The 26,783-nt window shown below is 46.1% G+C and overlaps 1 protein-coding gene across 1 annotated transcript in view; it reads right to left on the bottom strand.

Annotated features, from left to right (window-relative positions):
- Positions 1 to 1,232: 1,232 nt before the first annotated feature.
- Positions 1,233 to 26,783, bottom strand: part of Klu (zinc finger protein klumpfuss) — an 87,915-nt gene continuing 62,364 nt past the window's right edge. Inside the window, exon 3 of the mRNA XM_078187286.1 lies at positions 1,233 to 5,864. Within this exon, the coding sequence (XP_078043412.1) occupies positions 4,242 to 5,864 (1,623 nt within the window). The 3' untranslated portion in view covers positions 1,233 to 4,241. The remainder of the gene's footprint in view (positions 5,865 to 26,783) is intronic.

Genomic DNA, 26,783 nt, shown 5'->3' with positions numbered 1-26,783 from the left:
GGGGAGGGAGGGGGGGGGGGGCGAAAAATAGGAAGCTTGACTTGCGAATAGGATAACAAAATAAATAATAGAAGCATTAAACATGATTAATCACTTAACAACGTAACTAGGACGTAATAATTAATAATAATTAATAATAATAATAATAATATAATAATAATAGCAATAATTATAATAATAATAATAATAATAATATAATAGAAATAATTATGATAATATTACAATAATAGAAATAATTATAATAATATTACAATAATAGAAATAATTGTAATCGTACGAATGTGTTAATAATTACAAGAACAGGTTTTCTGGCACGGCGATCGCGTAATTGCCCGTAGGCAAGTCGAGCGTGTTTCACGTATCGTTTCCCTTCTTTATCTTCTTTCTACTTACGCATCACATCCTCTTCGCGTGTCGAACGGATTATCTCGCGCAAAGAGAGATTCTGCTCCGCGCGGGAACGGACATCGGGGACGCAAGGCGACGCGACGCGAACTACCATTTTCGAACGTATCGCGGACGTGGAGAGGCGCGAAGGGAGAGAGGAGGAGAAGGCGGAGGAGGAGGAGACGAGAAACAAAAATTTCCAGGGCGCGTGAAGAAACGAAAAGATTGTTAAAATGTTGGGACGGTGGGGAGGCGAGGTGGGAGGAACGGATGAAAATGGAACGCGCGCCGCGCGGTTCTCCTAAAACGTCGAGAGACCTTCCGCCCCGAGGTCCCTCCCTTCTTGTCCACCTTGTCTCTCACCGACAAGCCACCTTCCGAGTAATCGTTCGATCGACAGAGGCAAGTTAAAATGGCAAGCAGAGAGCGACAGTTTTTCTCCTTAATGGCTAATTACTCGTTCCGTTCCTCCTCGAGAAAACGCTTAAACGGTAGAGACTAATTAGAAAAAAACCTCGGTATACAAAAATACAGATATACATACCACTGGCGTGGGCCACGCACACCATACCACTGCGTGTGTCTCTCTCTTTCTGTCTTTCTCTCTCTCTCTCTCTCTCTCTCTCTCTCTCTCTCTCTCTCTCGCTCTCTCCCTCTCTCTTCCTGTCACTGTGTACAAACATGTCCGTTCGTCCGTCTGTCCCGCTGTGCCGACGCGTGTCCATTTATGGGAGCACCGCGGCGGCGGCGACGACGACGACGACGACGACTCGCGCGTATACGCGTGTCTCTCGAAAAACCGAATGATAAATGAAAAGGAAAGAACGAACGAAAACATATTCGCGGTGCGGACCACAGCGCTCGTGTCTGTATCACTTCGCCTGCAACCGCGGCCATGAACGGTGGACCCGCCGGACGATCGGCGAGTTATGGCAAGGGAAAAGGCAAACGGTCGAGATTGAGCAAGGTTCAAAGTAGTTGGTGCCACGCGTGGTCGGCTCGCGTGTCAGCTAGAAAATCCTGCCGGACAGCGATTTCGTCGGACAGGCTCGCGCATCTCTTCTATGACTATCATCATCGTGTCGTACTCCGGTCGAACCTATCCCCGCGACCCAACTCACACACCCCCATAACCGGGTCAAAATCTACTAACTGCTCGAGATCGCTTTTCCATAGCCTTCCGAAAAAAAAAAAAGAAAAGAAAAGGGATCCAAGATACAACAGTACTGGAACACTGTCACCGTACCTTGGACGTTTCGTCTATCACTTATTTCGTTCCTATTCATTCGTGTAGGAACTTTGATTGTCATTTCGTGTATAGCAGGATATCGGAATACAACGAAAATATTTCTACGAGAAAATCTGTCTACGGACTCGAGCGTTCAACACGTTGATCAATCGTGTGTCTCTAATTCGTACATGACAAACGTATGTAAACACCATATATTTGTCACGCGCGGTTTGTAACGCAACGTTTGGCTCGTACCTAAAACCAATTTTATGAATTTTATAAATTTTATAATTTTTATAAATTTTATAAATGTTATAAATTTTATCAATTTTATCAATTTTATCGATTGAGAGATTTATTGTTTCGCTTTTGTTCGATCTTCTAGAATTGTTTCATGGTCGTGTCCCGCGAACTTAAATCTATAAAGAAACAGCATTGTATTTTCGAGAAAATACGCTGTTCGTAAATACAAATTCGCTGTTCGTTTCGCCCGGAAAGAACGACGCGCGCTCGCTGGATCTCGAGTCATCAACCGATTTTGTTGTCGCTTATGGGGACACAAGGACGTCGGTCATCTGAGACGTTCGAGACTAACGACTTGTACCGTAGATCGAATCGAACCCGCGAAACACCGCGTACGCCTGTGAAGTGAGTATTTTTCGAGGGATCGTCCGAAAGCATCGTGGATTCGAATGGTCGTTGAAATCGACCAAGCACACTTCGTCGAAATACACGCTCACAAATTGATCGATCGTTCACGATCGTAGGATCGAATTGGTCGCGGTGCGATAGATCCGTAAAGAGAGCGAACGAATCTATAAATTCCAAACATTCGAAAATCTTAATTTCAAAAATCAAACACAACGAAATTCTGCGACGCGCGCGCGCATGCGCGCCACGCTCAACACGACACTTCCACCGATCTCAAAGCTCCCCCCGGCTCCCTTCACGGATCTGATCGCGCAACCCTTTCGACATCTTGTAAAAAAATATTTCTCTGTTCCACTGCATGTTTCGCAACATTCTCACGCCAACAAATACAATGAGAATAATATTAATAATTAATAATATTAATATTCGTAATAATAAAAACGCAATAATAATATCAATATTACCCACTAATTAACGTTACGTCTAGACGATTTATTATGTTTAAGTTTCATTCATTTGCAGGTACGATTACGTTCGTTTCATTTTTTTTTTTTACTCCATTGTTTCTTACTTCGCCGCGAGCCTCGAAAGCATGCCCCCAGCTTCTCCTCTTCATCTCCACGCGTCCCTGGACTCATTTGTTCCCGCGGCTCTCCCGTACGTTGGTTACGACCGTCTCTTGGTCGCGAGTAACAATAAATTTCGATATAAATATATCACGACACAGTTCGAGAGGAATTTCACAACGCGCAATAAAAAACAGTCTATCCTAGTCGATTAACAATGCCGCCGATCGGTGCTCTCGGCCAAGTTTCACGTTCGAACAAGCGTCCCGAGTGCCTCGGCTCCTACACCGAAGGCGTCGAGCCTGTTCCGCCCGGCGGGGCCGATAATTTAAATAAATTACGACGAACAGGTTCCGGCGAGCAGCGCCGAAGATTCGCGGGTTTACCGATGCGAACGTTTCCGGCCCTCGCAGCAACAGAGTCGATCGAACAGTGAACGGAGTGGACGATCCCCGGCGACTACTCGACGGACAAAATTTGGCACAAGAGTTTCGCTGTCAGTGTCGGCGAACGACGTGGGAACGTTTCACGGATCCAAACGATCAGATTCGCGTTCGAGCATCGTTCTCGTGGACGTTCGCTGCAAAGGCTTTTTTCGGGAATGCTTTCGGATCGTTAACGTTTCGCGCGCGTCGACGAGCGGACACCGTTCGATCGGGACCCGCCGCGTACTCGAAGAGATTCCAACAACGATCGACCGTCGCGCAGCTTCGAAGCCTGACTTGATATCTCCGCGCAACACCATGGTCCGAAAGCCGCAAAAGTTCGCGTTTCCGGGACCAGTCTACCGCGAAATAGGACGCCGCGACGTTCTCGAAGATTCGTCTAAAATAGGAACGACAACGAACTCCCCACGGTTGCGCAACCGAAACCTGATTTCCTCGTATAAAACTGCTCGATCTTGGTTCCCTTAAAACCGTAAAAACGAAACGCTCGACGGACGGTCGAGCGTTGCTGGAATTATCTTCGAGTGGCCCGGAGTGAGTGACCTAGATGCTGCGAAGACCCGCGGTGAAGATCCGCGCGAGTTCGGAGGAAGCGACGGGGAAGACGAAGAGATACGATAATACTGTGACAAGCTTGAAACGTGCTCAATGTTTAAAACGGCTCGCATGTAAAGTTCTTCTCGACAACAGTGAAACAGCGTGGACAGCTCTCTCTCTCTCTCTCTCTCTCTCTCTCTCTCTCTCTCTCTTCGAGGATACGCGAAAGTTACGGTCCTTCGGCGGATAGAAGAACCACCGGTACGCGTGTCTTCTTCAGCGGCCGTACCGTCGTCGGTGGGAAATGGATACGCCGTCTCTCAGCTCGAAGAGGCTCGGTACCACGTCGAAGATGTTCGGCAACAAGTCCAAGATGCTCGGAACCTGACCGTGAAGCGATTTGGTCGCCCCGGTTGGCCGCCGTCATTCGGCCTTGATCGTGGCCGAGGGCGAGGCCATCTCCTGCGAGTACGTGGGGCTGTCCTCGCCGGCAAGGAAGCCGGGCTCGCTCTTCGGCGTCTGGGTGTCCGAGCACTTGGCGTGGGTCCTCAGGTGCCTGGTGATCATGTCCCGGCGACAGGCCGCGTACGCGCATTGGGGACACTTGTACGGCTTCTCGCCGGTGTGCGTCCGCTGGTGGGTGCTCAGGTGATCCGACCTGCTGAACACCTGTCCGCACGTCTTGCACGTGTACGGTTTGACGCCCGTGTGCAGCCTCATGTGTCTGGTCAGCATGTCGGACCTGGCGAAGCTCCTCTTGCACACGTCGCAGAGGTACGCCTTCGCGGACGCGTCCTGCGGGCCCTGTTTGCGGTGCCTGGAGGCCATGTGCTTGGCCAGCCGGTCGTGCAGGCTGAACATCTGACCGCAGACGGGGCAAACGTAGGCGATATTCGCGCCCGGCGGCATCGTCTCCACCACCGGCGAGACCTTCATGTTGAATCTGTTGGCGGCGCTCTCCTTGGTCGTCGGAGACGCGACGTCGCCTTTGACCACCGGCACGCTCACGGAGCCCCTCGACACGATGCCGGGCGGCAGCAGCTGGAGCGCCGGCGGCCTCCCGGAAATCAGGTTCTTCATCGAGAGGTCCAACGGCGACTCTTGGGGACTCGTCGTGTCGCTCTCGAGGGAGCCGCTCCTCAGCGGATGGTTCACGAAGACGGACGAGGTCGAGAGCGGCGGCTTCTGGTCCCAGCCCGGCACCAGGTCCGAGTCCGAGTGGCTGCGGCCCCTGAATATGTCCGGCAGGTACTTGGTATGCATGTAGTGCTCGAAGCTGTACGAGGACAGGGAGCCGGGCGTGAGCGGCGGCAGGGTGAGCGGTGTGAGCGGCGTGAGCGGCGTGAGAGGAGTCAGCGGGGAGGTCGGCGAGGGCAGCACCATCGTCGGCGGGGTGGCCGACTGGGAGCACTGGACGCAGGTGCACCCGGTGTACTTGGGCGCGGACGATCTCTGATGGGAGGGGTGGAGGTGATCGTACACGTGGTTCGCGTTGTTCCTGTGATGCCTGTGCCGGTGACGATGGTGATGCGGGGAGTGATGGTGCGGATGATGAAGGTGATGATTCTGCTGTTGCGACTGGTCGGCGTCGGTCGTGTTCCCCTCCTCCTCGGTGGGCGTCACGGGCTCCTCGCTCTTCAGCCTCAGCGGCAGCAGGCTGATGCCCGACGGCGGGTCCACCGCCGATCGCGACGACGACCTCGGCGAACCGAACACGTCCTCCTCCTCCTCCGAGGCTGGTCCGCTGCCCTCGAAGCGCAACACCTCACCCTCCGACGGCGAACTTCGATGTTGCAGGATGTCCAGCACCTGGTCCAGTCGTTTCCGTCTGCGAAGGTTCCGGTGGTTGCGGTTCGCGGTCGCTGCCAGAGTGTTGTTGTTGGTACAGGAGGGCGGTGGCGGCTTCGCTGGACCCGGGGGCGCGGCTGCGGCGTCCTCCACGGCGCTCTCGGCCATCGTCATCGAGGATGCGCGGCACCCGCCGCCTGGGCCCTTTATGCCGCCTACTACACCCTCGGCTACCACCGTACTGCCTCCCACCTCGTCCTGAAACAACCAAACCAAACGACCGTTCTTACTTCTCTTTCGCTTCCCTGTAATCTCGTTTATTGTTAAATTACAGCCCCCATCGCGGCGCAACCTCATTTCCGATTGCTAACCAAATCGCTCTGGACACGCGTAATTCTATGAATCATCGTTTAGCGGCGGGGCACAACTATACCACCGGTGCTCACGGTTACGCGGAGTTTAACTCGGCACACGTGCTCGAGCAGAATCATTACACGAGCTCGGCATACCACTGCTGTCAGATCAACAGGGCGAACGCGGTTTTAACTCTTCCCTGCTATTTGAAATCGAGCATTTTTTCATGCTCTTCAACTCATTAGAATCATTCTCAACTCTTTTACAATTCGGCGATGAGACAAGGTTCTGTTAAGATTACGTATACAAGATTAATATATATATAATAAGTATTGTTTATTGAGATTGAGAATATTAGTTTTAAAACGTCAACTTTGCCTACGATGCAAAATGTATGCATAACTTTTCAGTCATTCCAAATATGAACAATGATACAATCTCATCTCACAAAAGTTATTTTATGATTAAGAAAGTATTATTTATCGTTGCTTGTTTTCCGAATCGAAGTTGCTACAGTTAAAAAGTTATTTGCTGAGAAACTATATCAAACGGAGATATACGGAGACGTATTATTTAACACCGCCGGTTTCGGGGTTAGGTTTGTATCGTGGCTTACCGAATGGACAAGAGGAGCGATGAAAAAGCAGCAGTAAGGAGCGAGAATCCTGGATCGAAACGGGTATAGATCGAGACAGCAGGGGACCGGATGTGACGCCGAGCGACGGCGGAAACTGGAATTGCGGTCGCAATAAATCACCATTAGATCGTTCGTTCGATTTCTATGCCGAGACGGTGTCGGCTGACAATCTGTCATCGGGCTCGGCGCGGCCATTAAATAAAAGGTGAGACGATCGCGTGATCGATTCCGCTTCCGAGATGGCAACGGCGCGCGCGCGCGCGCGCTCGCTCTCTCGCGAACACGAGGATCTGTTGCATCATTGGTACAGCCGTGTGAGTGCGTCGCCGAGACGATCGCGACCTCGGCGATATTCAACGATTTCTCTGTTCGACTTTTTTTTTTGCACGTGTTAATTAAAATCGAGGGAAAAAATGACTTGCAAAAGTATCGCGTTGATTTAGTGTTCGAGGCAAAGACGAGATCGGGCCCGACCGTCGAATTCACGAAGCAGCGCGCGCGCGCGCGCGCGGGCCACGGGCAAGGATTCGGTTCTCGCGACGCGTTGCTCCGGTCCTTTTATGTTTGTTCGTTTTAATGCGAACCGGGGACCACACGGCTCGTCTTGTTCGACGCGACAACGGCACTTTGTCATAAAACCACGTGTAAGCGGAGAGAGCCCGCTATTCCCGGCGACCATTTGAAATTTAAATCGCCCGCGCGCGGCGCACCGCGAGCGCATGAATCAACCGTGTACGAACGATGAATCGGAGCTGGAATAATCCTCGTTTTTCGGTGTAGGCGACTTTCCGTGGAGAAGTTGTTCGACTCGTCCCGGGGACGCCATAAAATTTGTAATGCCGGCTGTCTCCTCAACGCTCTCCCCCCTCCCATCGGGGGCCGAGTAAATTGATCGCCGGGAATTAGCAATTGCGTCACGGGAAGTAAATTTTTTTCTTCGCCCGACAATTCGAAGATATTAACGACGCGCCGGGGTGAACGCCGAGTAAATCTTCTTGTCTCCAGACCGCGTGATTGGCGTGGTTCGAAATAAATGCAACCAGTAATTTGCGATTCATTTTCTTGGGAGCGATCTCTCACGGAATATACGAGTGCTCTGTGTGTTAGTGGACGTAACGAGAATAATAATTTTAATACATTAGACGCGTTCGTCTTTAACGCCGGTTTAGCTGTATCGGACGATATAGTGTAAATGCAATTGCGTTAACAGGACATTTAACAACGTCAATAACTATTCCAGTTTTATTTGACTGGTTACACTTCTATCCTGTAAATGCTAGAAATTTATTTAACACTAGAAAGACGGAAACTTGCTTTCTAGCAAGACAAGCTTTCGACAATATAGGTATAACACACGTATATATACCGGAAATGAAGGAGGGGGGGGGGGCAACAACAATGATTTATAAACGCATTTATATGTTGTAGAAAAAGTCACAAAATTATAAGAAGCTGTGTCATTATTTACATAATTATTTTTCTAATTAAAATTGAAAAGCAGTCAAAATGACTTGCTTAGGCAATCTAGTGTTAATCTGCCACTTGTATTATTATTTATACGTATTAACAGATGTACTTCGGTATACAAATAATTTGAATTAAATTGATTTTGCTAACAGAGTATCAACGATTAGAAATCATATAGTAAAGGGAATATAGAATCAGATGAAGTATCTACGATAGTACTCAAAGAAGAACGTTGTTTAATTTCTAAATAAAATCGCTACGAAGCTGTTTCGTTGAACCGTTCTCGCGGCGGAATTTTCGAATTTTTATCGAATCGAACCAGAGCACGGATTTACGCTCCAATTATTACGAAACAATATTTTACGTTCGGCGCATGTATCATTTGCATGTAGAAGTGGCGGCGACAAAAAGCGGGAACGACATAATTCAGGCCGGGGTAGCGTCAAAGTAGTAAATTTCCCGGCGCGTAACGCCTGAAATTAATCAGCGGCAGCGACGTCTCATAGAGAGCCCCGGACAGTTTTTACGGAGGGGCGCGCACGGCGCGGACGCGGCCGCCGTTCGAAGAAGCAAGAGAAAACCGCCGCGACGCGAGAAGCACCGGCGAGCGTCGATTACCTAAATTACCCGCAGTAAATTAGACAGGGACGACGCGCGTTTAAATTTTCGATCGCGATTTATGGCGGCGATTATGCGTAAAATATATTCCCCGGAATTCCGCGCGGATGAAACGCGCCGCCCGCTTTCAACGGCCTCACGGTTGCCAGCGCGCGCGCGCGCGCGGCTCGCCTCTGCCCGGCGTTGCCGAGTCCCCGGCGCCGAGTGGAACGCGCTTTCAGGCAAAACCCCGTCGATATCCTCCGCGGCGCGCGAACGCGACGATTTTCCATCGGTCGACGATTAAATCGGATCCGCGGAATAGAAATTCGCGTTCCCGGAAGGCGCGGTCGCGACACAGATGTCCGCGCGAGGGACTTTCCAGGCGGCCCCCGAGACCCATTGCATTCCGAAGCGTGCGCGGGCAGTTACCGGCGGCTCTTTCGAATCGATTTGATACCCGAGAGCTCCTCTCGCCGACGGATCCTTTCATGGCAGAAACGCTCGGATGCTTGGCCGTTGGACATCGGACATTAACGCGGGAAAATGTCCAACCGGAAGCTGCCCCCGCCGACTGCGTAGAAATCCGCGTGCCTCTGTGACGCGAAGACCTTTGCCGCACAATAGCTTGGCAGCCTCGAAAAAAACAGCGCCTTATAAGAGAGAACGCCACGGTTACGCGATAAGTAAACTACGGATCCTTTATGCTTCGTAGAATAACAAATCTTGGCATGAATTGCAGGAAGCAGAGGTCGAGCGGTAGTCGTATCAAGCCTTAAACTGCACCAACTATTTTTTTTTCTCGATAAAAATAACTTGTAAATAAGATTTTTATTTAACCACTGGCAGGAGTAAATAAATTTATTGTTTTTCACTGCCGTTGAAGATTGGAGACTAAACATTTCCTAACCAACAAAACTCTCTTAAGAAATAATATATTCCATCTTTTATTATTTTCTGAATTAAGAACTTTGATTCAGATAATTCATTTAAATTGTACACGTCTCATTAACATCTAAGAAAACAATAGCAACTTTAGAAGTGAATGAAAATGTTGAGAAAATTTATACATGAAATGACAAATGATCCTATGGTTGTATTTTCCTACAAAAGGTCCGCCATTAGAGTGTTAACACGTTCGCATCGGTAAACGAGAATTCTCGATTTAATACATATACATATGTTGAAATGTCTTTACGTTGCTAGAATTTTTCGATTTATCTAACAATTTAAGGAAAAATGGCCCGATGCGAAAGCGTTAAAAGGGAAACCGCCCTTTTAGCTGACCGCAATGTTTAGAATATTCCTCCGCAGCTGGCGCCTTCAAGATTACACATTTCCCAGGGAAAACCTCGGATATAAAGGGTGAAGTACGTAGATAGGCTGCTCAGTCGCGCGGCTAGATGTCTTCAGGGTTAAGCCTTTATCTCTTAAAAGGTGGATGAGTCGAGTTATAAAGTACCGAGTCAGGCTATTAATCTGTGCGCATTTGAAAGTGTACTATCTGAACGTTTTTCGCGGAAGTTAAAACACCGATGGTATTTGAAAATCGCTTTTAACATTGTGCAATAATTATCGCCGGCTAAGTATAATAAATCATTGATTCGGTCAGATTGTTTTCCACGAAGCGAAAACCGGCAATTGTGCGGGATATCGTGGATGAAGTGAAAGTGTACGAAGAAAAATAGCTTCTGTTAGGGTAATCAGAGAGGCGATGTTAGATAATTATAGCTAGGAATATGTCCAGTGAATTTTGTGGCAACAATTGGAAAAGGAGTCACTTGACATCCTCGCATAAAACGTGGCAGGCAAAATCGCTTTGAAAAGGTCTACGAATTAAAGTCGACTTAATTAATAATATCAAGAATGGAGAATAAAACTTTATCAATGGAATCGCATATTTTGTCTCTCGAGATTTCTGGCGTAAAATTAGTTGTACACGAATATAATTACAAACATCCGATCTTAAAAATGAACAAAGAACAGTATTACCCATGTATGACCGACACAACGCGTGGCAAAGCGTTGGTAATGTTCGCTGCCATTTCATACTTTCTGTTGCAAGAAGAAAAGAAGTGCGGTTGATTACGTGGAAAAAAAAGCAAGCGAACATCGTGAATGTAATTAATTCGAGCTATTACGCGAAGGTTCGTATTCGAAGACTTTCTAATTATTCGGATCAAATATTTGTGTCTATATATAAAAAAGAAGAAGAAACATTTAAAAAAGCATTGAAATTAGAAAGTGTAGTTTTTCTTTCACCGACTATTCTATTTTACACAAATGCAATAGTTGTTACTACGAGAGAAGTATTTCCATAGTTTGCTTTTGTTCGCTTAACAATGCGCAATTCATGAGGTTTAGATTTCACCCGAAATTAACATAACCTAACTTGGAGACACGCATACGACTAGTAAGAAGTGTGTCATTAGTAGATTGCGGATGTTTATGCAAAATAGGAATTATTTCTTTTAATTTTCAGACGCAGGAATTTCATTGAGATTTGTTTTATAACATCAATGCGTTGACAGTAACACAACAGCGACTTCGATTAACCCCTTGCGCTATAATAACGAGTCAGACTCGTGATATAGATTTCGTGGAAGATCTACTAAATATGAATATTATTAATATCTTATAAATCGACAGAACATTAAAAATAACAAAAATGATCTGGTCCTATTAAGGAAAAATATTAAAGACAAATAAGTGAAATCAAAGCGACGTGAAAGGAGTCATAGCGCAAAGGGTTAAAAGTTTCTTGATATTACCTTTTAGAAGTATATATCGGTCTAGTTATTAAATCGTAGCATGTCTGAACAGCGGTGACTAAGAAGAAGACGAGTCGAATGAGAAATTCCGTGGAACACTTTCGTTCCAGCTGATCGAAGAAAACGGCAGACTGTGCGGCGCGCTCGGCGAACAAGAGAGCAGCCCGAAGAAGATCCTATCGAGCCAATCTCTCTTTGTATCCCCCGTCGATGGACTCCCATTTTCCTCGGCGGATATTCGTTGGCCATTCGACGCAATATTCGTATCGGGCATCGGGAGATTCGCGGCGGATAGCGCGAGAGAATCTCACGGCGGTCTTCGGCGTCTCTGTTCTTTCCGGCGGCCGATGATCGTTTTTCTTGTTTCCTCCTCGTGGCTCCTCTCTCTCTCTCCTTTTCCCTTCTGGGCAACGACGGGCAACGGAGAGCCCGTGGCCGGCTCTCTCTCTGTGTGTGCACGGGACGTCGGTAGAATCTCGCAGAGAGAAAGGGCCCCGATGATCGGTCGTAAAACGTAAAGGGGACTCGTAAACGGAGTGAAAAGATGTCAGAACGTAAAAGTCGAGAACAGGTCCCCGACGAGGATGTGTGGGCGTACGTGGCTGCCATCCTCTCCTTCTCCTCCGTCGTTTCTTCTTCTATTTCTCCCTCGCGCTTCTTCTCCTTCTTCTTCTTCTTCTTTCTTCTTCTTCTTCCTTCTTCTCCGTCCCATTCTCTCCTTCCTCTCAGAGCGCGTCCGTCCCCCTGTTGTTCCTTTTTGCCTCTCCTCCTCGCGACATCGAGAAGCCGCCCCCCCACCATCGAACGATTATTTCAAGCAGTCCGCCAAGCACGCTCCGAGAGATCGAGAGAGCCTCGTGAAACTCGAGAGCTAAATAGGCCCGCTCCCTTTCTCTCCGCGGGACTTTATCCCCGGGGCCGGGGCCGGGGCACGCTATCGAAGGGCATTTAGGAAAGCTTAATGGCCGGGCCGGTTACGTTTTGAGGCTGATTCGGTCGGACGTGTGGCCGTTCGTAGAAACCGCTCTGGCGACACACGGTCCTCGCTGGCTTTTGCGTCATCGATTATGTAACCCGATTACCGCAGTGCGTTTCATTAGAGAGGAGAAACTTAATCGGCTCGTTAGATTCCACCGCGTCGATGTTCCGTGGGTGCCACCACGGCTCCCCTTTGATTTTTCTGCCGTGATAGCACGGAGAAATGGAACGGCTCTCTCTCTCTCTATTTCTCTTCGGCAACTCTCTCTCTCTCTCTCTCTCTCTCTTTATTTCTCTTCGGCAACTCTCTCTCTGTCTCTCTTTATTTCTCTTCGGCAATTCTCTCTGTCTCTCTCTCTCTCTCTCTCTTACACTCTCTACTTCTCTTCGACAAGTCTCTCTCTCTCTCTCTCTCTCTCTCACACTCTCTCTCACTCTCTCTTACACTCTCTACTTTTCTTCGGCAAGTCTCTCTCTCTCTCACACTCTCTATTTCTCTTGGACAATTCACTCTCGCTCTCTCTCTTTCACTCCCTCGCTCTCATTCTCTCTCTCTATCCCTCCCTCCCTATTCCTCTCCTCCTCTCTCTCACACGCTGCCCCGCTCACTCCATCATCCTCAGATTGAAATCGTTCGAGTGTCTCGACCGCGGACAAGAATCTTCGAGACGATTTCGATCCGCGTCGGTAAACCGCGACGCGGCTACGCCACGGGAGAATTTGCAGGAGGGCCGGAGCGCGGAGATCATCGGTGAAGAATTCCAGCAGGAATGTCCTCGGGGAGGCACCTGTAACCGCGGCCCGACGGCAGAAACAGAACAGGTTGAGACATGGGCGTGGGTGGAGCGCTTGATCTTTCTCTCCCGTGCGATCTGCCCATATACCGGGTGCCCCCGGCCGCCTGACGATGGATACGACCCGCTCGTAAATCATTCGACCGATCCCTTGTGGCCGATTTAATCGGAGCCCTTCGCGTCGCGTCGCGTCGTCTACTCGTCGAATTCGATCGGAATCGTTGACGAAGAGTCGGTGTCCACGTCGTCGTTCGTATTCCCGCTGGTTTCTGGAGACTCGAAAGGTCACGCGCGTCCTCTTGAAATGTCTAATCTGATATGCAAATCGAATCGCGGTTACATTATTGTCAAAAGACGTAGATTGAGATACATTGACGACCTTGGGCATCGCTATTTCTCTCTCTCTCTCTCTCTCTTTTTCTTTCTCTTTCTCTTTGTCCTCTTTCTCGGTTATTCCCCAAATTTCTTGGGATTACATCACTCGCGAGAGTCGCTTCGTCACTCGATCTGCTTGGTTTTCGCCTCGTGAGCTATCCCATAGATTCTATGGGATCTCGTTTGATCGGTTATGTATAATTTACATCTTCTGACAATATTAATTACTGAGGCTCTTTGAGATAATATTGACTATTACAGGCGAATTATGACTGAACTGATAATTTTATGCATTAATGGCAAAAATAAATAATAAGTACTGATTAAAACAGTCTCGAGATGAAAATAAACTGTGACCGATAATATATTAATTAACTTGTAACATGAACTTATAAATATGATTAAAGAAAGAAAAAGTTTATCGATTACGACGTTCACGTCTTTCAAATGCATTTTATTACGCCGGATATTCGATTACAGTATTCAAGAGCTTCTTATTTACTCGGACGTAATATTTAGCCATTTTGCGCCTTTGTTGCTCGGTTGTTTACTGTGCTTATGTTACTACGTCTTTGCAATATAATGTCCAGCTGCAACATTTTTTCGAGTGCTGCACAGCGCGGCGCTTGCCCGCATCGTATGATCGGTTGTACAAAAACAGTTTCCTGCAAGGTGCGCGCTGCAAATTGTGTCAAAATAGTTGGAAAAAAACCTAAATATGTAAATTTTAACGCGGTTCGAGCAGATATCGTTTGAATCTTAATTTACGTTCTTATAAATTATAGATCTTCTATGCAAGCCTGTCGATGTTTACAGCAAATAAACGGGACAAGATAATTTATAGTAACATTAAAAATAACATTAAAACATGTAAAACGTACGCGATTAATGTGCATCTTTCGGAGTAATCGGTGATGTGCGAATGAAAATTTACCGGCTCGTGATTCATGATAATATTAAACAAATGAAGCATGAAAAATTTCGATGCCAAATATCCTACATGTAATAGTCATTGTTTTTGGCTTTAGATAAAAATGAAGTAGCTTATAAAGTTTCACGTACCAGCTTAAAAAATATTTAAAAAATGATTGAGTATACAGAGAATTATTTCTAGTAGTTTCGAGTTTTACGCGCTTGCGAGAAAAATTAATTTCGAGGAGAACAGAACGGTAATAGTACTTTGAGACAATTGTAAAAATATCTATTAGACTAGAAAAAGAATCTATTAAGACAGGAGATTTTCGTTTCCTTCCAGATGGCAATGATTGGCCTAGAAAATGCGTAATCTGCGAAAATATCCAACGACTGGTAACACTTTCTTTTTTGTAACTAAAATGTTTAGATTTTGTTCTGGCAGCATGCACCGACCGAGACCCCGCGCGACGTTCATAGCCGTCGCTACTCCTCGTCCATCGACCATTCCTCCTTCGGAAGGAAAGAGTGGCCTTAGGGCAGGCAGGCAGGCCGGACTCGGTGGCGGTGGGACTCCGGCAAACTGCTACCAAAAAACCAGACGGGCTACCGAAGAGAAGCCGATCGCCGGTATCTACATAGGCAACGGGTATAGAAACCGTCGGGGTGCGGCGTTCCTGTTGTCCGTTCGCGAACGTACCGCGGATCAGAAATCGCGGTTGGAAATCGGAAAAACGGAAATCGAAACTGTCGACGATCTGGTTTTAGTCCACCGGCTATCGATCGTCCGAGTATAGTATCCGAGACGTCGCTCTTGGGGTTCGCTAGGGTTCTCGCGCTAGGTTCCCCCCCTCCCCGCTGGCCTATTTTCCTTTTCGAGCGAGCAACGCCTTCGGCCGTGAAACGGGGAAGGTGCAACGGCGCCGGGGAAAATTTATAAAACGACAAGGCGGCGGGGGTCGGGGTGACGCGTCGCTTCTTTCGGCAACGGTCTTTCGGAGCGGCTCGCGGAGAGATCAGCGGTGAAGCGAACGCGCTCGGCGAACGGAGTCGGCGAGCGGTGTCGCGCGACAGATTTTATCGTTGCTGGAAAATTACGGGTTATCGGCGGGGTGATTAATGGCCCCCCTTTGGATATCGGACGGTAATTAAACGCGCCGTAATTTGTGCGCCGCGAAAGGGAACGCGCGCCGCTCGGCTGACAAGCCAACTAGGGTTGATTTAAGGAGCTATACGACGCGAAACTACACGCACACGCGTCCCCCTCTCTCTCTCTCTCTCTCTCTCTCTCTCTCTCTCTATCGTTTCCCCCGTTCTACCGGATATTTTCCCTTTCTCGACGACTGCTTTATTCGCGGAAGCCGCCAACACTGCATAGAATATTCGCCCTGCGTTCCGGCCATGCGGATAGATGAGCGCTGATGCGAAATGACAATTAACCTGCGACTTTTCGGTGTCGCATGAGTTCGATCGATGACGGCTGTTTGACTGACGAAAGGAGACTAGGCGATTCATATATTAGAGCCGTCATTGACGCTTTAACCTTTTACATACTACGCGCCACTATAGTGGCTTTCGCGAATGGCTCGTGCTTTACTCAATTGTTTTATTATTTATTAAAGCAAACAATTAAAGTGAAAGCGTGTATATACAATATATTAAGAAAAGAATATATGTTATTAGTACTATATATAGATATCCGGAAAAAATATATATTAAGAGAAAATCGTAATTTAGTTACGAAAAACTTTTTTTGCGCAAAATCCTGCCGTATCTAAAAGGTTAACCTTTAGCACTCGAAGCCATTTTAACTGAAAATTTGATATAAAATTTCTGGCTTATAGCATTTTCATTGTTTGCAACAAAGTGCAGTTTTATGGGGACTAAATTCATTCTTGCAACTCGTAGCAACAGTTTTGCTGTTCGACAATCTTTTAAATCAAAACTTTATTGTTATGAAAATTATTTTGTAAAATAATAGAATAATTTTAGTGGTGCCTGAGAGTCGCGATTGCGAAGGGTTAAACCAGACTAGATACATAGGATTGTAAGACTAGTAAGAAAAACGTAATATGTATGTATTTGTATTCGACAGATTAGAATAACCTGGTATAAAATTGTTATCTCTTTGTATTTGTATAGCCGATATATAAACAATCTTTGAAATTTTTAAACTAGAAATTTCTGACGTAGGTCTGGAAAAAGGCACTTCAGTGCTCGAGTATATGAATAAATATGTAAGGAAAGCATCCTTATTCATATTAAATTTACCGCGTAAATAGGTCGATAAGTTAGATCTCCGATAGTATTAAGATAATTGAACGAATAGACATGCGGCGTTAGTGCGACAATATAAGCCGAAGTACAAAGAATTGAAATTAAGTATAAGAAAGTTAATAAAGAAAAATAGTGTGAATAATAACATTGAATGTTGTTTCTTTGTTATTACACAGAAACAATTCTACCCATTATTCACCAGCAACCTGCACATTGAATAAATCATTATAAATATCTAATAATTTGGAAGTTATCTATACGAAAAAGAAACGAACGTATTCCTATTGTGATCTTGCAATCGAAAACCACTTCTAAATAAAAGCTACGCAGTGTATCGCTATACTAATAATCATCATTATTACTGATCAAAAATACAGTAGTCTATTGCTATGCTATGTAATGCTATAGGTACAATAATTACCTGGGACACTCGTGTCCCATTAGGATCGAAAGGATTAAAAGATCGTTCAGAAATTCGGAAATTAAAATTGGAAGCTCACTGACGGAATTCTAAAAAGTAAACGTCGCGTCGGTGCCGAACGAAACGAGTTGAAAATGATAAAAAAATGATTTGTTGCGATTTACTTCCTAATGTACGCAAATGCAGCGTGATTTATGCCGCAGCGGGGAACCGCGGTGGCTATAAATTGCAGAACTTCGTGGCGTTTGCAACAGCGCAAGAAAAACGGTCAAAGCGCGTCGATTTAAACGGTCTCGGTAACAAACTGTGAGGGCATGATATTAGCAGCACAAAAAAAGAAAATGATAAATAATATTTTCAGAGCCGTAGCCGCTTGCCACTGTGTTCGACCACGTGTTTATCCTATGCGATCGTATATGTATGTACGTGTTTATATGTAAATGTAATGGAACGGTATGCCAGATCCTTTCTGAAACTTAAAGAAAAGAAACGTCTGCGCTCCAATTCTTTCAGAAACAGCAACTATTAGACTGCTGATCCTTATGCAAATTCGCGTCTCTATGGTGTAATCCGAGCGGGGGGGGAAAAAAAATAGGCATTCAGCGAAAAGTTGCAACATCGATAAACGTTCCCCTCCAAGTGAAGAATGTAAAGTCCGTGTTCAACTTTGCCGGAACTTCTGTTTTCTCGAGCTTTGCTCTAAATGTCGGGGCTGGAATGCAAATATCGTGCATTCGCGGCAGAAATAAATGGATGAATTATAAAACTGTCTCTTGCGATCGACGCGAACGCATTTTTATCTTGCGTAAAGATTCGCGTGCCGATCGTTACAATTAATCCTTGGAATATCAGTGACCCGTGTCGCCATGCTCGCGTCGATTTATCTAATTGAAGAACGAAACATCGTTGCGATGACCAGCTAATGGAATATACCTGATAATATTTATTACCTGCGTTTTTCTACTTGGCCAGTATGCTTTTGTATGCTACCTGGAAGTAGCAGAAACTATTTTGTATGCATGATCGATATCATCGAGACATGTGTGTATCATATTGTTTAACTTTCTATAACCTTACAATTAATAATTCTTACCCCCAAAATCGTACCTGTGCCGAAATCAATACTCCATGAATTTATATGCATTATCAATATCATTTACACATATATGTATTATTTCATTCAACTTTCTATAACCATGAAAACAATAATTTTTACCCCTAAATCGTGCCTGTGTCGAAGTTAATAAATTCTGTACTGGTGAGAAAATTTCTCCGAGCAATACATGCAGCTTCGAAGCTATCATTTACAACGAATAAACCAAGTAAAATGAAATTAGTTGAATATCGCACCGCGTCAACGTGGTAGAACGTTTCCCACAGATTCGTTAGCCCGAAGTAGAACGTTTAGGGGACCGTGCAATAAAGAATCTCGGCCACAAAGGTGCAATTCCCGAGTCAGATCTCCGCCGGCCGATAAACGAGCGTCGTTCCGGGGGACGCAAAAAAACAATAATCATACTTAACGTCACCCGTGAACGGTCGCGAGCATTTTAATAGGCTGGCGGACCGTGTCGACCGCGGTGCCTGGATCCCGCTGCTTCCTCCGCGAGGACGTTCTTTCCGCGAGCGAGGCTTCTTTTCCACGAAAAGCCTTCTTAGTCTATTTTCTGGAGTAACGACTTCGACGACGAGCCTACCAGGCGCGAGAGTACCAAGGGTCGATCCAGAAAATCCTCGCGTGCGCAACGAACACACGCCGGCGAAAGCGCGCTCCGCCGCTTCCACGGCTCCTCGCCGATGCGTTCCGCTCGCAGTTTACGCGCGCGACACGTCGTCACGCTGCACGACGATTATTAATTATCCTTGGTGGCGTGTTAGATCAACACGATAACAAAATCAATTTATCCTACTCCTCGAGTCTGCCTATCTCCCTTTCCTTCCCTCTCTCTCTCTCTCTCTCTCTCTCTCTTTTTCTCTTTCCCTTTTTCTCTCTCTCCAATACTCGATGGCTAATGGACTGAACCGCAACAATTGATTTCACCAGGCGGAGGGATAGATAACTATCGACAAGAATTATCTTTCCTTGCTTCGTTAAGCCCCGTGATAGATCGGACCTGACTGCGAAGAGCATTGAGGTAGTGACACACCGCGCCGCGCGCCGGTACACGCTGTTAGGAGTCAGTACCATAAATGCATCAGCACGCGTTCTTGTCGTAAGTGACGGATCGATGAGAATTTAGATTCCGGAGATACCGTACTTTGACTCTAGCTTTTCAAAGTTGTTTTATAATAATAATAATAATAATAATAGCAATAGTAATAAAAAAAAAATAATAATAATAATAAAACTAATAAAAATTTAGTTAACACTGAGTAAAAGGAATATAGAAAGTAATCATTAGTGCTGTGAGATGTTCACGTGGCTATTGTTACATGGCTCTGAATGCATTCTATCGGAAGGTGTCGTGCATACAATCACAATTTAATTTATTAAAATATTCATTCACATTACAAATGGCTCTATTTGTACGGTGATTTCCTAATCAGTGTATTCGTGCATACGGTTTTCTATAGCGACGTGTTACAATTTTGTCAGAATTTTTCCGATGTTAAAGATTGAGGTAATAATCTGAATTTATGTTATATCAATGAAAATATATTTATGGAACACGATCAAAAATATGTACTTGTAAAGTTTATATCTCTAAGTTGGTATACAGAATAATTCCAGTTCAAGTTTCGCAGTGATTTTTCGTAAATATTTATGAGCAGTGCCCGGCGGTAATGAGAACCGGAGATTCGTATCGAAGAAAGGTGGCTGCGTCTACAATCGTCACAGTAAATTATGGCTCGGCTTTGCCGTTGACCGCCGGCGTCAAACGAATTACGAAAGATTGGTAAAGCTCTTCAGCGATCTGGAAACGTCCGGTTTAGAAAACATTCATCTATACGCACGTATTTATCAATAGTTCGTGGATTCAAGGTTCGAGCCGGATGATCTTCGAATCCTGTTCTATGAGCGGCGAGTCATCAAAAAGACGCCGCGCGTCCCTGACGACCGGTCGTGAGCGGGGCCCCGACCGACGACAGCTCGAACTTCATCGGTAGCGGATAAATCCGTGATTACAAGCTAGTACGGCATCGATCTTTTACGATCTAGTTAGCGCGATCCGTCGATCCGATTGCCGTGTAATCGATTGGCCGACACGCCGGTATGGAAGGACGCCCGGGAATCCGCTGAATCATTCTCCCAGCATCGTCGGGACACGACCGCCGATGATAACGGCCGATGCCCTTCGTCTACATATATACTTGTTGATGCCCCGAACGACCGAACTAGTCAACGTTATCCCGTCGCTTAATAAGACGTCAATTCTCTTCTGGTCGGTTTTAATGACGCGACAACTTCTCATCGTGCTCGCTCTCGCGCGCGCGCGCGCCAGCGCTCGATCGCGCCGGCTTGTCTCCTTCCATCGCGGGCCGCGTCGAGTGCGCTTAGAATTCAGTCTATGCACAGCGATAGCAGTCGCAGTCACTTATCAGCCGGCTGATATTGTATTACCTGTTGCCATATCGGCCGTTGGAGCAGAAGATTAGTTAAGAAGCTGAGAGAATAAAATTAATTGGACGTTCGTAGTCGCGACTCGAGAGGATCGCAAACCGTGTTCGGCGAATTATTATTTTAAACGTTCCGAATTCTGTTTTGCATTGTATAGGGTGCAGTAACAACTGGATCGCTGAGGTGGCAGCTAAACAGCTTTAATAAATTATTACAACAGAAGTATGTTCTATTTACAAAAAAAAACAACTAGCGAAATTATTCAGTAACTTGATACTGGAATTACTAAATCAGTCAAAATTCTTGTTTTCTAGTCTTTATAGTATTACAAAAATATTTTTGTTATAAATTTTTATATGAATTTCCTCATTCAAGCATATAACAAAAATCGTAGGAAGCATAAATACAGCCAATATTGTCATTTTTATAACACAGTATACATTACTCACATTTAGAGCTCACATATAGTTCTATTGTCAAGTAATATTAATATATAGTTCAATTATTAATATAGTTCAATTATTATTATAATTCAATATTAAGTCGGTAATACTGAAACCAAAGTGTTCAATGTAGATAATCTAATGTACAAACATATATTACATACATATACTACATCCGCACGTAACTTCATAGATTGGAATTCCATAAGTGGTTGCTAATTGCTATTAAATAGAATCAACAGCAAATGAATAAAAAAGAAACAATCATTACTGCATTAGCGTTTTATGATAATATCCCCGCTAATCTTAAGGCGGTGGTCAGATAGCAATCTTCGGGACACGCGTGATGTTGTTCTGCGCGATAAGAGCACCGTATTTTAATATTTTTGTAGATTAAGCTGTACAGACGGCCGTTCAGACAGCAGCGATAAAGATCTCGAATTATGAAATTCTTTCATTATATCATATCCATATAAATGTCACCCGTTAACATTTACAATTTATTCCTCCTTTCGACATTGTGAAAATATTATCTGTAGTATCGATAACCGAATAAAATGACTCATAACGCGACTTCGATACTAAAAATTAATTACTATATATATATATAAATTTATATACTTGGATCTATCAACCCTTTCAATTACATACTTTTAACCTATAAAAACCATAAAATCAATTATCACGTACATATACGGATTTATATACTTAGATCTATCGAAAAATATCATCAGAATATACCACAGCTCTTTCAATTACATATTTTTAGCATATAAAATCCATATGCAAAAAAAGTAACAGAAATGTTGCACTTGCAATTATATTCAGAGGTTATAGTAATGCCAACAAGAGTAACAGAAATTAAGCATAAAATTTCCAGATCAGATACGGTAAAATCAAGTTGGTATTTTAATTCAATTATTAGACCCGTAAACTAAAATTTCCGTGGAACTACATCTTTCCGCGGAGCCGGGCGTCGTGGATAATCGAAAAGCGATTTCCTGCTGCACGGGTCGGTAGAAGCGATGAAACCGTTCCGCGATCGACTTCTAAATCGACTCATTTGCGACCAGATGTTATTAACTCACCCCCGGCCACTATTTCTCATTCCTCGGCATTTCCGTGGCCCCGGCGCCGCGTCGAAGCGAGCGAGCGAGCGAGCGAGCGCGCGTGCGCGTCGCGCCGCGGCAGTTCACGCGTTAATATTTAACGCGTCATTTCGTTCGCCGCCATGCAAGATAGACGAGCCTCGATACGACGTTCTTATTTAAATGCCGGGACGCTGAACCGCGGCGTAATTATTTAACCGGCGCTCCCTGCCATTAGAGAACGAAGGATGGTAGGAAGGAGCGCGCGTCAGCCCGGAGCTGCCGCGGCGCCATTGAAAACGCGCTCCTGAAACGATCGTTATCGGTTGGTGAATCTCTCCCTCCCTTCAATCCGTCTCTCTCTCTCTCGCTCACTCTTTATCTCTCTCTCTCTCTCTCTCTCTCTCTCTCTCTCTCTTTCTCTCCCTACCATCTCGACGGATAGCCGAGAGTCGTTAGTCGGTCGGCCACGGTTGACATCCTCCGTGACGCGAGCCGGCCTCTGGTAATTAAACTCTCGCGATTTCCCCCGTCGCGTCGGTGTAACCGGCTTTTTACGGGCCCTAGCCGCCATCCACCCTCCGTCAGCTCGTTTCTGACGCAGAGGCCTGGCCCCGGCACGGGGAGCGGAGAATCATTAGCGATCCGCCACTCGACGGAATCTAAAAAGGAGCCGGTGAGAAACGCCAGCTGAGAGAGAGATAGAGAGAGAGAGAGATAGAGAGGAGAGCCCGGTCGCACACGCGACTCCGGATCCGCCAGCCAGCCCTTTTCGTCCGAGGAATCACCTGTGCCCGCGACAAGAGTGATTAATGCGGGTGGACCCTCTGCCGTCGTTCGACACGCGCGGATCCGCCGTCCGCGGCGTTCGGTATTCTCGACAGGCATTGCGGTACAGCTGGATCGATAGCGATCTACCAAGAAACGATTGCCGGCTCGATGCGGGCACACGCTACTCGCCATCGCGATTTCATCCCTTGTTTATGCCCGGTGATGCACGATGCTTGTACATACGCTCGTAGGACAGGTACGCGACTAAAAATGTCGTCGAACAATTTGATAAGGTACTTTTTCTTCACGGTGCAGCGCAGCCGTGTAAATCTATTGACAACTAGCAAACCTGGCGAACTCCGTTTCGCCACCAGATGGCTTCGTTTTTTGTAACATTTCGTTTGGGGATTAAAAGATGAAGAAAAGTTATTTTTTTTGTTTTATAAACCATAATGGTTTGTAGTACATGCTATGTATCAGAGATGGCGCTGTATGTGAAAAATGATTTTCCCTGTTTTCCTGCTTTTCTGTTGAAATTTTTCCAGAATTTTGATTGCTATAAACCTCACGGAGCCCGGGACCTTTCCAACGAATGCAAAACCGTGGAAATCGGTTCGTGCGTTCTGGAGTTATAGCGTCAGGAAGGAAAACCCGACTTATTTTTATATAATAGATAACTGTGAGAGGAGTGTCGAAAGAGCTATCGCTAGAGAAGCCTCGATTATCGATAACTTCAAGTCTGACGACAAGTTGAATCGATAACAAAGCGACAAAAATAAACGTACAAATGTAAAGAAGATTATTAGAAAAATATGAAAAGAATCGTGCATAGTAGTGAGCAGAAAAGTAATTATGGAGACAATGACTCTTTTAAAGAAATTCTCACCAAAGTAGCCTACGGATTTGATGCATTTATGATAAAAGTGCTTACATGAAACGTGAAAGAGTAGATAGATTAAAAGTCTCCAAGACTACTGGTATATTATTTTCAATATATTAAATCTATTAAGAAAGAAAAGAAATTTTTATTTTACCCTAGTTTATCCGCTCTTAAGACAAACCAGGTTCGATATTGATTTTGGCGATAATAAGCATATAAATAAGATTATATTTATATTTAATCATATATTATATTCACGATAATATCACATATATTCACGATATTTAACACGTCCCTTATCACGCGTATTTTTTACCAAAACATATAATATTTTTCCGTAAATTTGAATTCAACCTTACACTGTGTCCCGCGTTAGTTACAAGCGCGGTGATGACTCTTCGACAAATACCGCTTAACGAAGAACGTGATAAGTGGTACGCAAGAATAATTATAGTATTCCTTAACAGTTCTAATTAGTTGGCGAGGACCACTTGAATCGCGTAACGTTGCAGCAAGTTTCAAATTAAAAGAAAGAGAATAGACAGACGGGTAAAGGGTTCGGTTTAGAATCAACAACGATTAAGCGATATCCGAAACGCGCAGGTAAAGTCGTAGCAGTAGAATTACTCGCGATCAGCTTCGGTACACGAGACTCGTTAAGCCTTCGAAGCATATTATTTTCCCTGTACGATCGCGAGACCCGTTTCCATTTTCTCAACCGATATGCCCAAATTTAGTAACCGGCAATTGCCGGCGTCCGATTCAGGTAACCGTCGATACGGCGGACGTCGCCGGGGACAGCCGCGTTACGAACGAAAGAATTATCCGAGGCGTGAATGTATTATTAGAGCACGGGGGGAACAGGTATCCGTGATACGACGCTGTTAACGCGGATCAAGGTGTGTTTATTCGACGGAACATTTTTCCACGAGCAGGACGAAAACGAGCGCGCGACACACCGAAAGCGCCGTCACGGTTTTCCTTAACTAGACGAGAGAGGGCAGCGACGCGCGCGCGCGCGCGAGCGCGATCGAGTTGCAAATAAATAGGCGCGTTCGTTTAACATTTGCTCTCCTGCTCGCCTATTTGCCTCCCTGATTCTTTGCGTCACCAGGCCGCGCGCGGCGTTCCGCGAACTAATAACATTGACCGCGTAACAAGCAGCAGCAGCATCGTTCGCGAGCGTTTACGTCGCGCGCGCGCGCACGTTTGATAATGCGATCGCGCTCGTAAAGTAACTCGTCGCGGGCCGATCGGTCGCCGCTTAACAAGCGGAAAGCGAAACTTCGCGGTGCGGCCGGCGGACGTTTGCGCGCGCGGGTTTTCAAAAAAAAAAAAATAGTTGCCCGGAGGAAGAGCGAGCCTCGACGTGAGAGCCAGAGGGAACTTCGCAGTTTACGAGGACAAGCGAGTGCTTCGAGTGAAACTGCCGCGACGAGGAAGTTGCTTTAATTAGGAATAAGATGCGCGCGCGAAACTCTCGCAAACTTGATAACATGTTTGCGGACTGGACTTTTTGCGTGTCGAAGGTTCGCAAGAAAAAGACGAGAGTCGGATACTCCTCGGCTTTGGATAGGCGGGTTCGATAACGTCTCTTCGCGCAGTCCGAGCGGGAACGCAAGATTCCCGTGCGTACCAACATTTTACAGTATGTATATCAATTTATAGTTTATCTTAAAGACCGATCACTTAAAATTCGCCTAATTATTTAATCAAATCTAATACCGAATCGATTATCTTTCATCGATTTATTCGAACGTTCTTTACGAACCGATGATTACATGGAATTGCATATGCAACCGGGAGAAGATTACATGAAATACAATCGACTCGATGCTACAGTGTAGCCGGTTGTCCAGCGGCTTCGAAACGTAGTACCGTCGTCGTATTCCGAATCGACTCGAGATCCCCGCCGTATAGGAAGTCAGAAACTACGGATTTTATATTCGTAAGCCGAGGCATTTTCTGGTCAGAATTTACAGCAAACGCATAATAGAATTGCTCGTTGCATAAGAACCGCGCGCGCGCGCGCGCGCGAGCGCGGTCACGCAAGCAACCCCGTTGACTCCGGATAATCGCGCTCGGCCGGAGTCGACGCGTCGCAGCCAGCGTCCGCGCAGCGATGGTTGGGATCAGCCGCGGACCGAGGATCGGCCTTAGAATTCCTCGTGGAAATAAAGATTTTTTTCACGGGGCGCTGCGCGTTACGAAGCGGTTTGCACGGTGAATGCAAGCCGCGCCGCGGAGAGCTGTCTTCGGGCCGCGTCGGAAGAATCATGGCACCGCAGTGCAGCAGGGACTGCGGATAGGAAGACCACGGCCACCGGCGTGCAAACCGAGGCTGCGGCGGGAGGGATCGCGCGCGGGAAATTCGTGAAAAATAGAGAGAAAGCTGCCGGCCGATTGCGAGCGTCTCTCCCGATCGTAGGTTGAATCGAACGAGAAAACCAGCCCGCGGCGACGTCGGAAACGATCAACCGCTACCGAACGAGACGAAGCGAGCACCTCGAGTAACTCGTCCGATCCGTGACCAAGTGAATAACCTACTTCGACGTATGATGTTCGGACTGGGTCGGGATTCCAGTATTCAAGAAGCCTCGGATATGTTCGACGGGAACCCGCACCGAAGCGAGAAGATTCATGGGAGCTGATCCACCGAGGAACGTTTTGCCTTCAATGGCGCACTTCGATTCCGGAAACGTCGTTTCTTCGCTGCGCCGCCTAACCCAGATCGCCAAGCAACTTGGCGCATGCTGCACGGTTACAATGGAACTGTGAAAGTTAATAAACGCGTGACTCTTAATCCGTAGGTACGATAACGCGCGGTAGAGGTCGCAGGGATTACTGTGCCAG

This window comes from Augochlora pura, chromosome 7 (assembly GCF_028453695.1).
Source record: "Augochlora pura isolate Apur16 chromosome 7, APUR_v2.2.1, whole genome shotgun sequence".
In the NCBI taxonomy this organism is placed as follows: domain Eukaryota; kingdom Metazoa; phylum Arthropoda; class Insecta; order Hymenoptera; family Halictidae; genus Augochlora; species Augochlora pura.
Note: the sequence above shows the minus strand (reverse complement) of the source record. Positions and strands in the feature narration are given on the sequence as shown.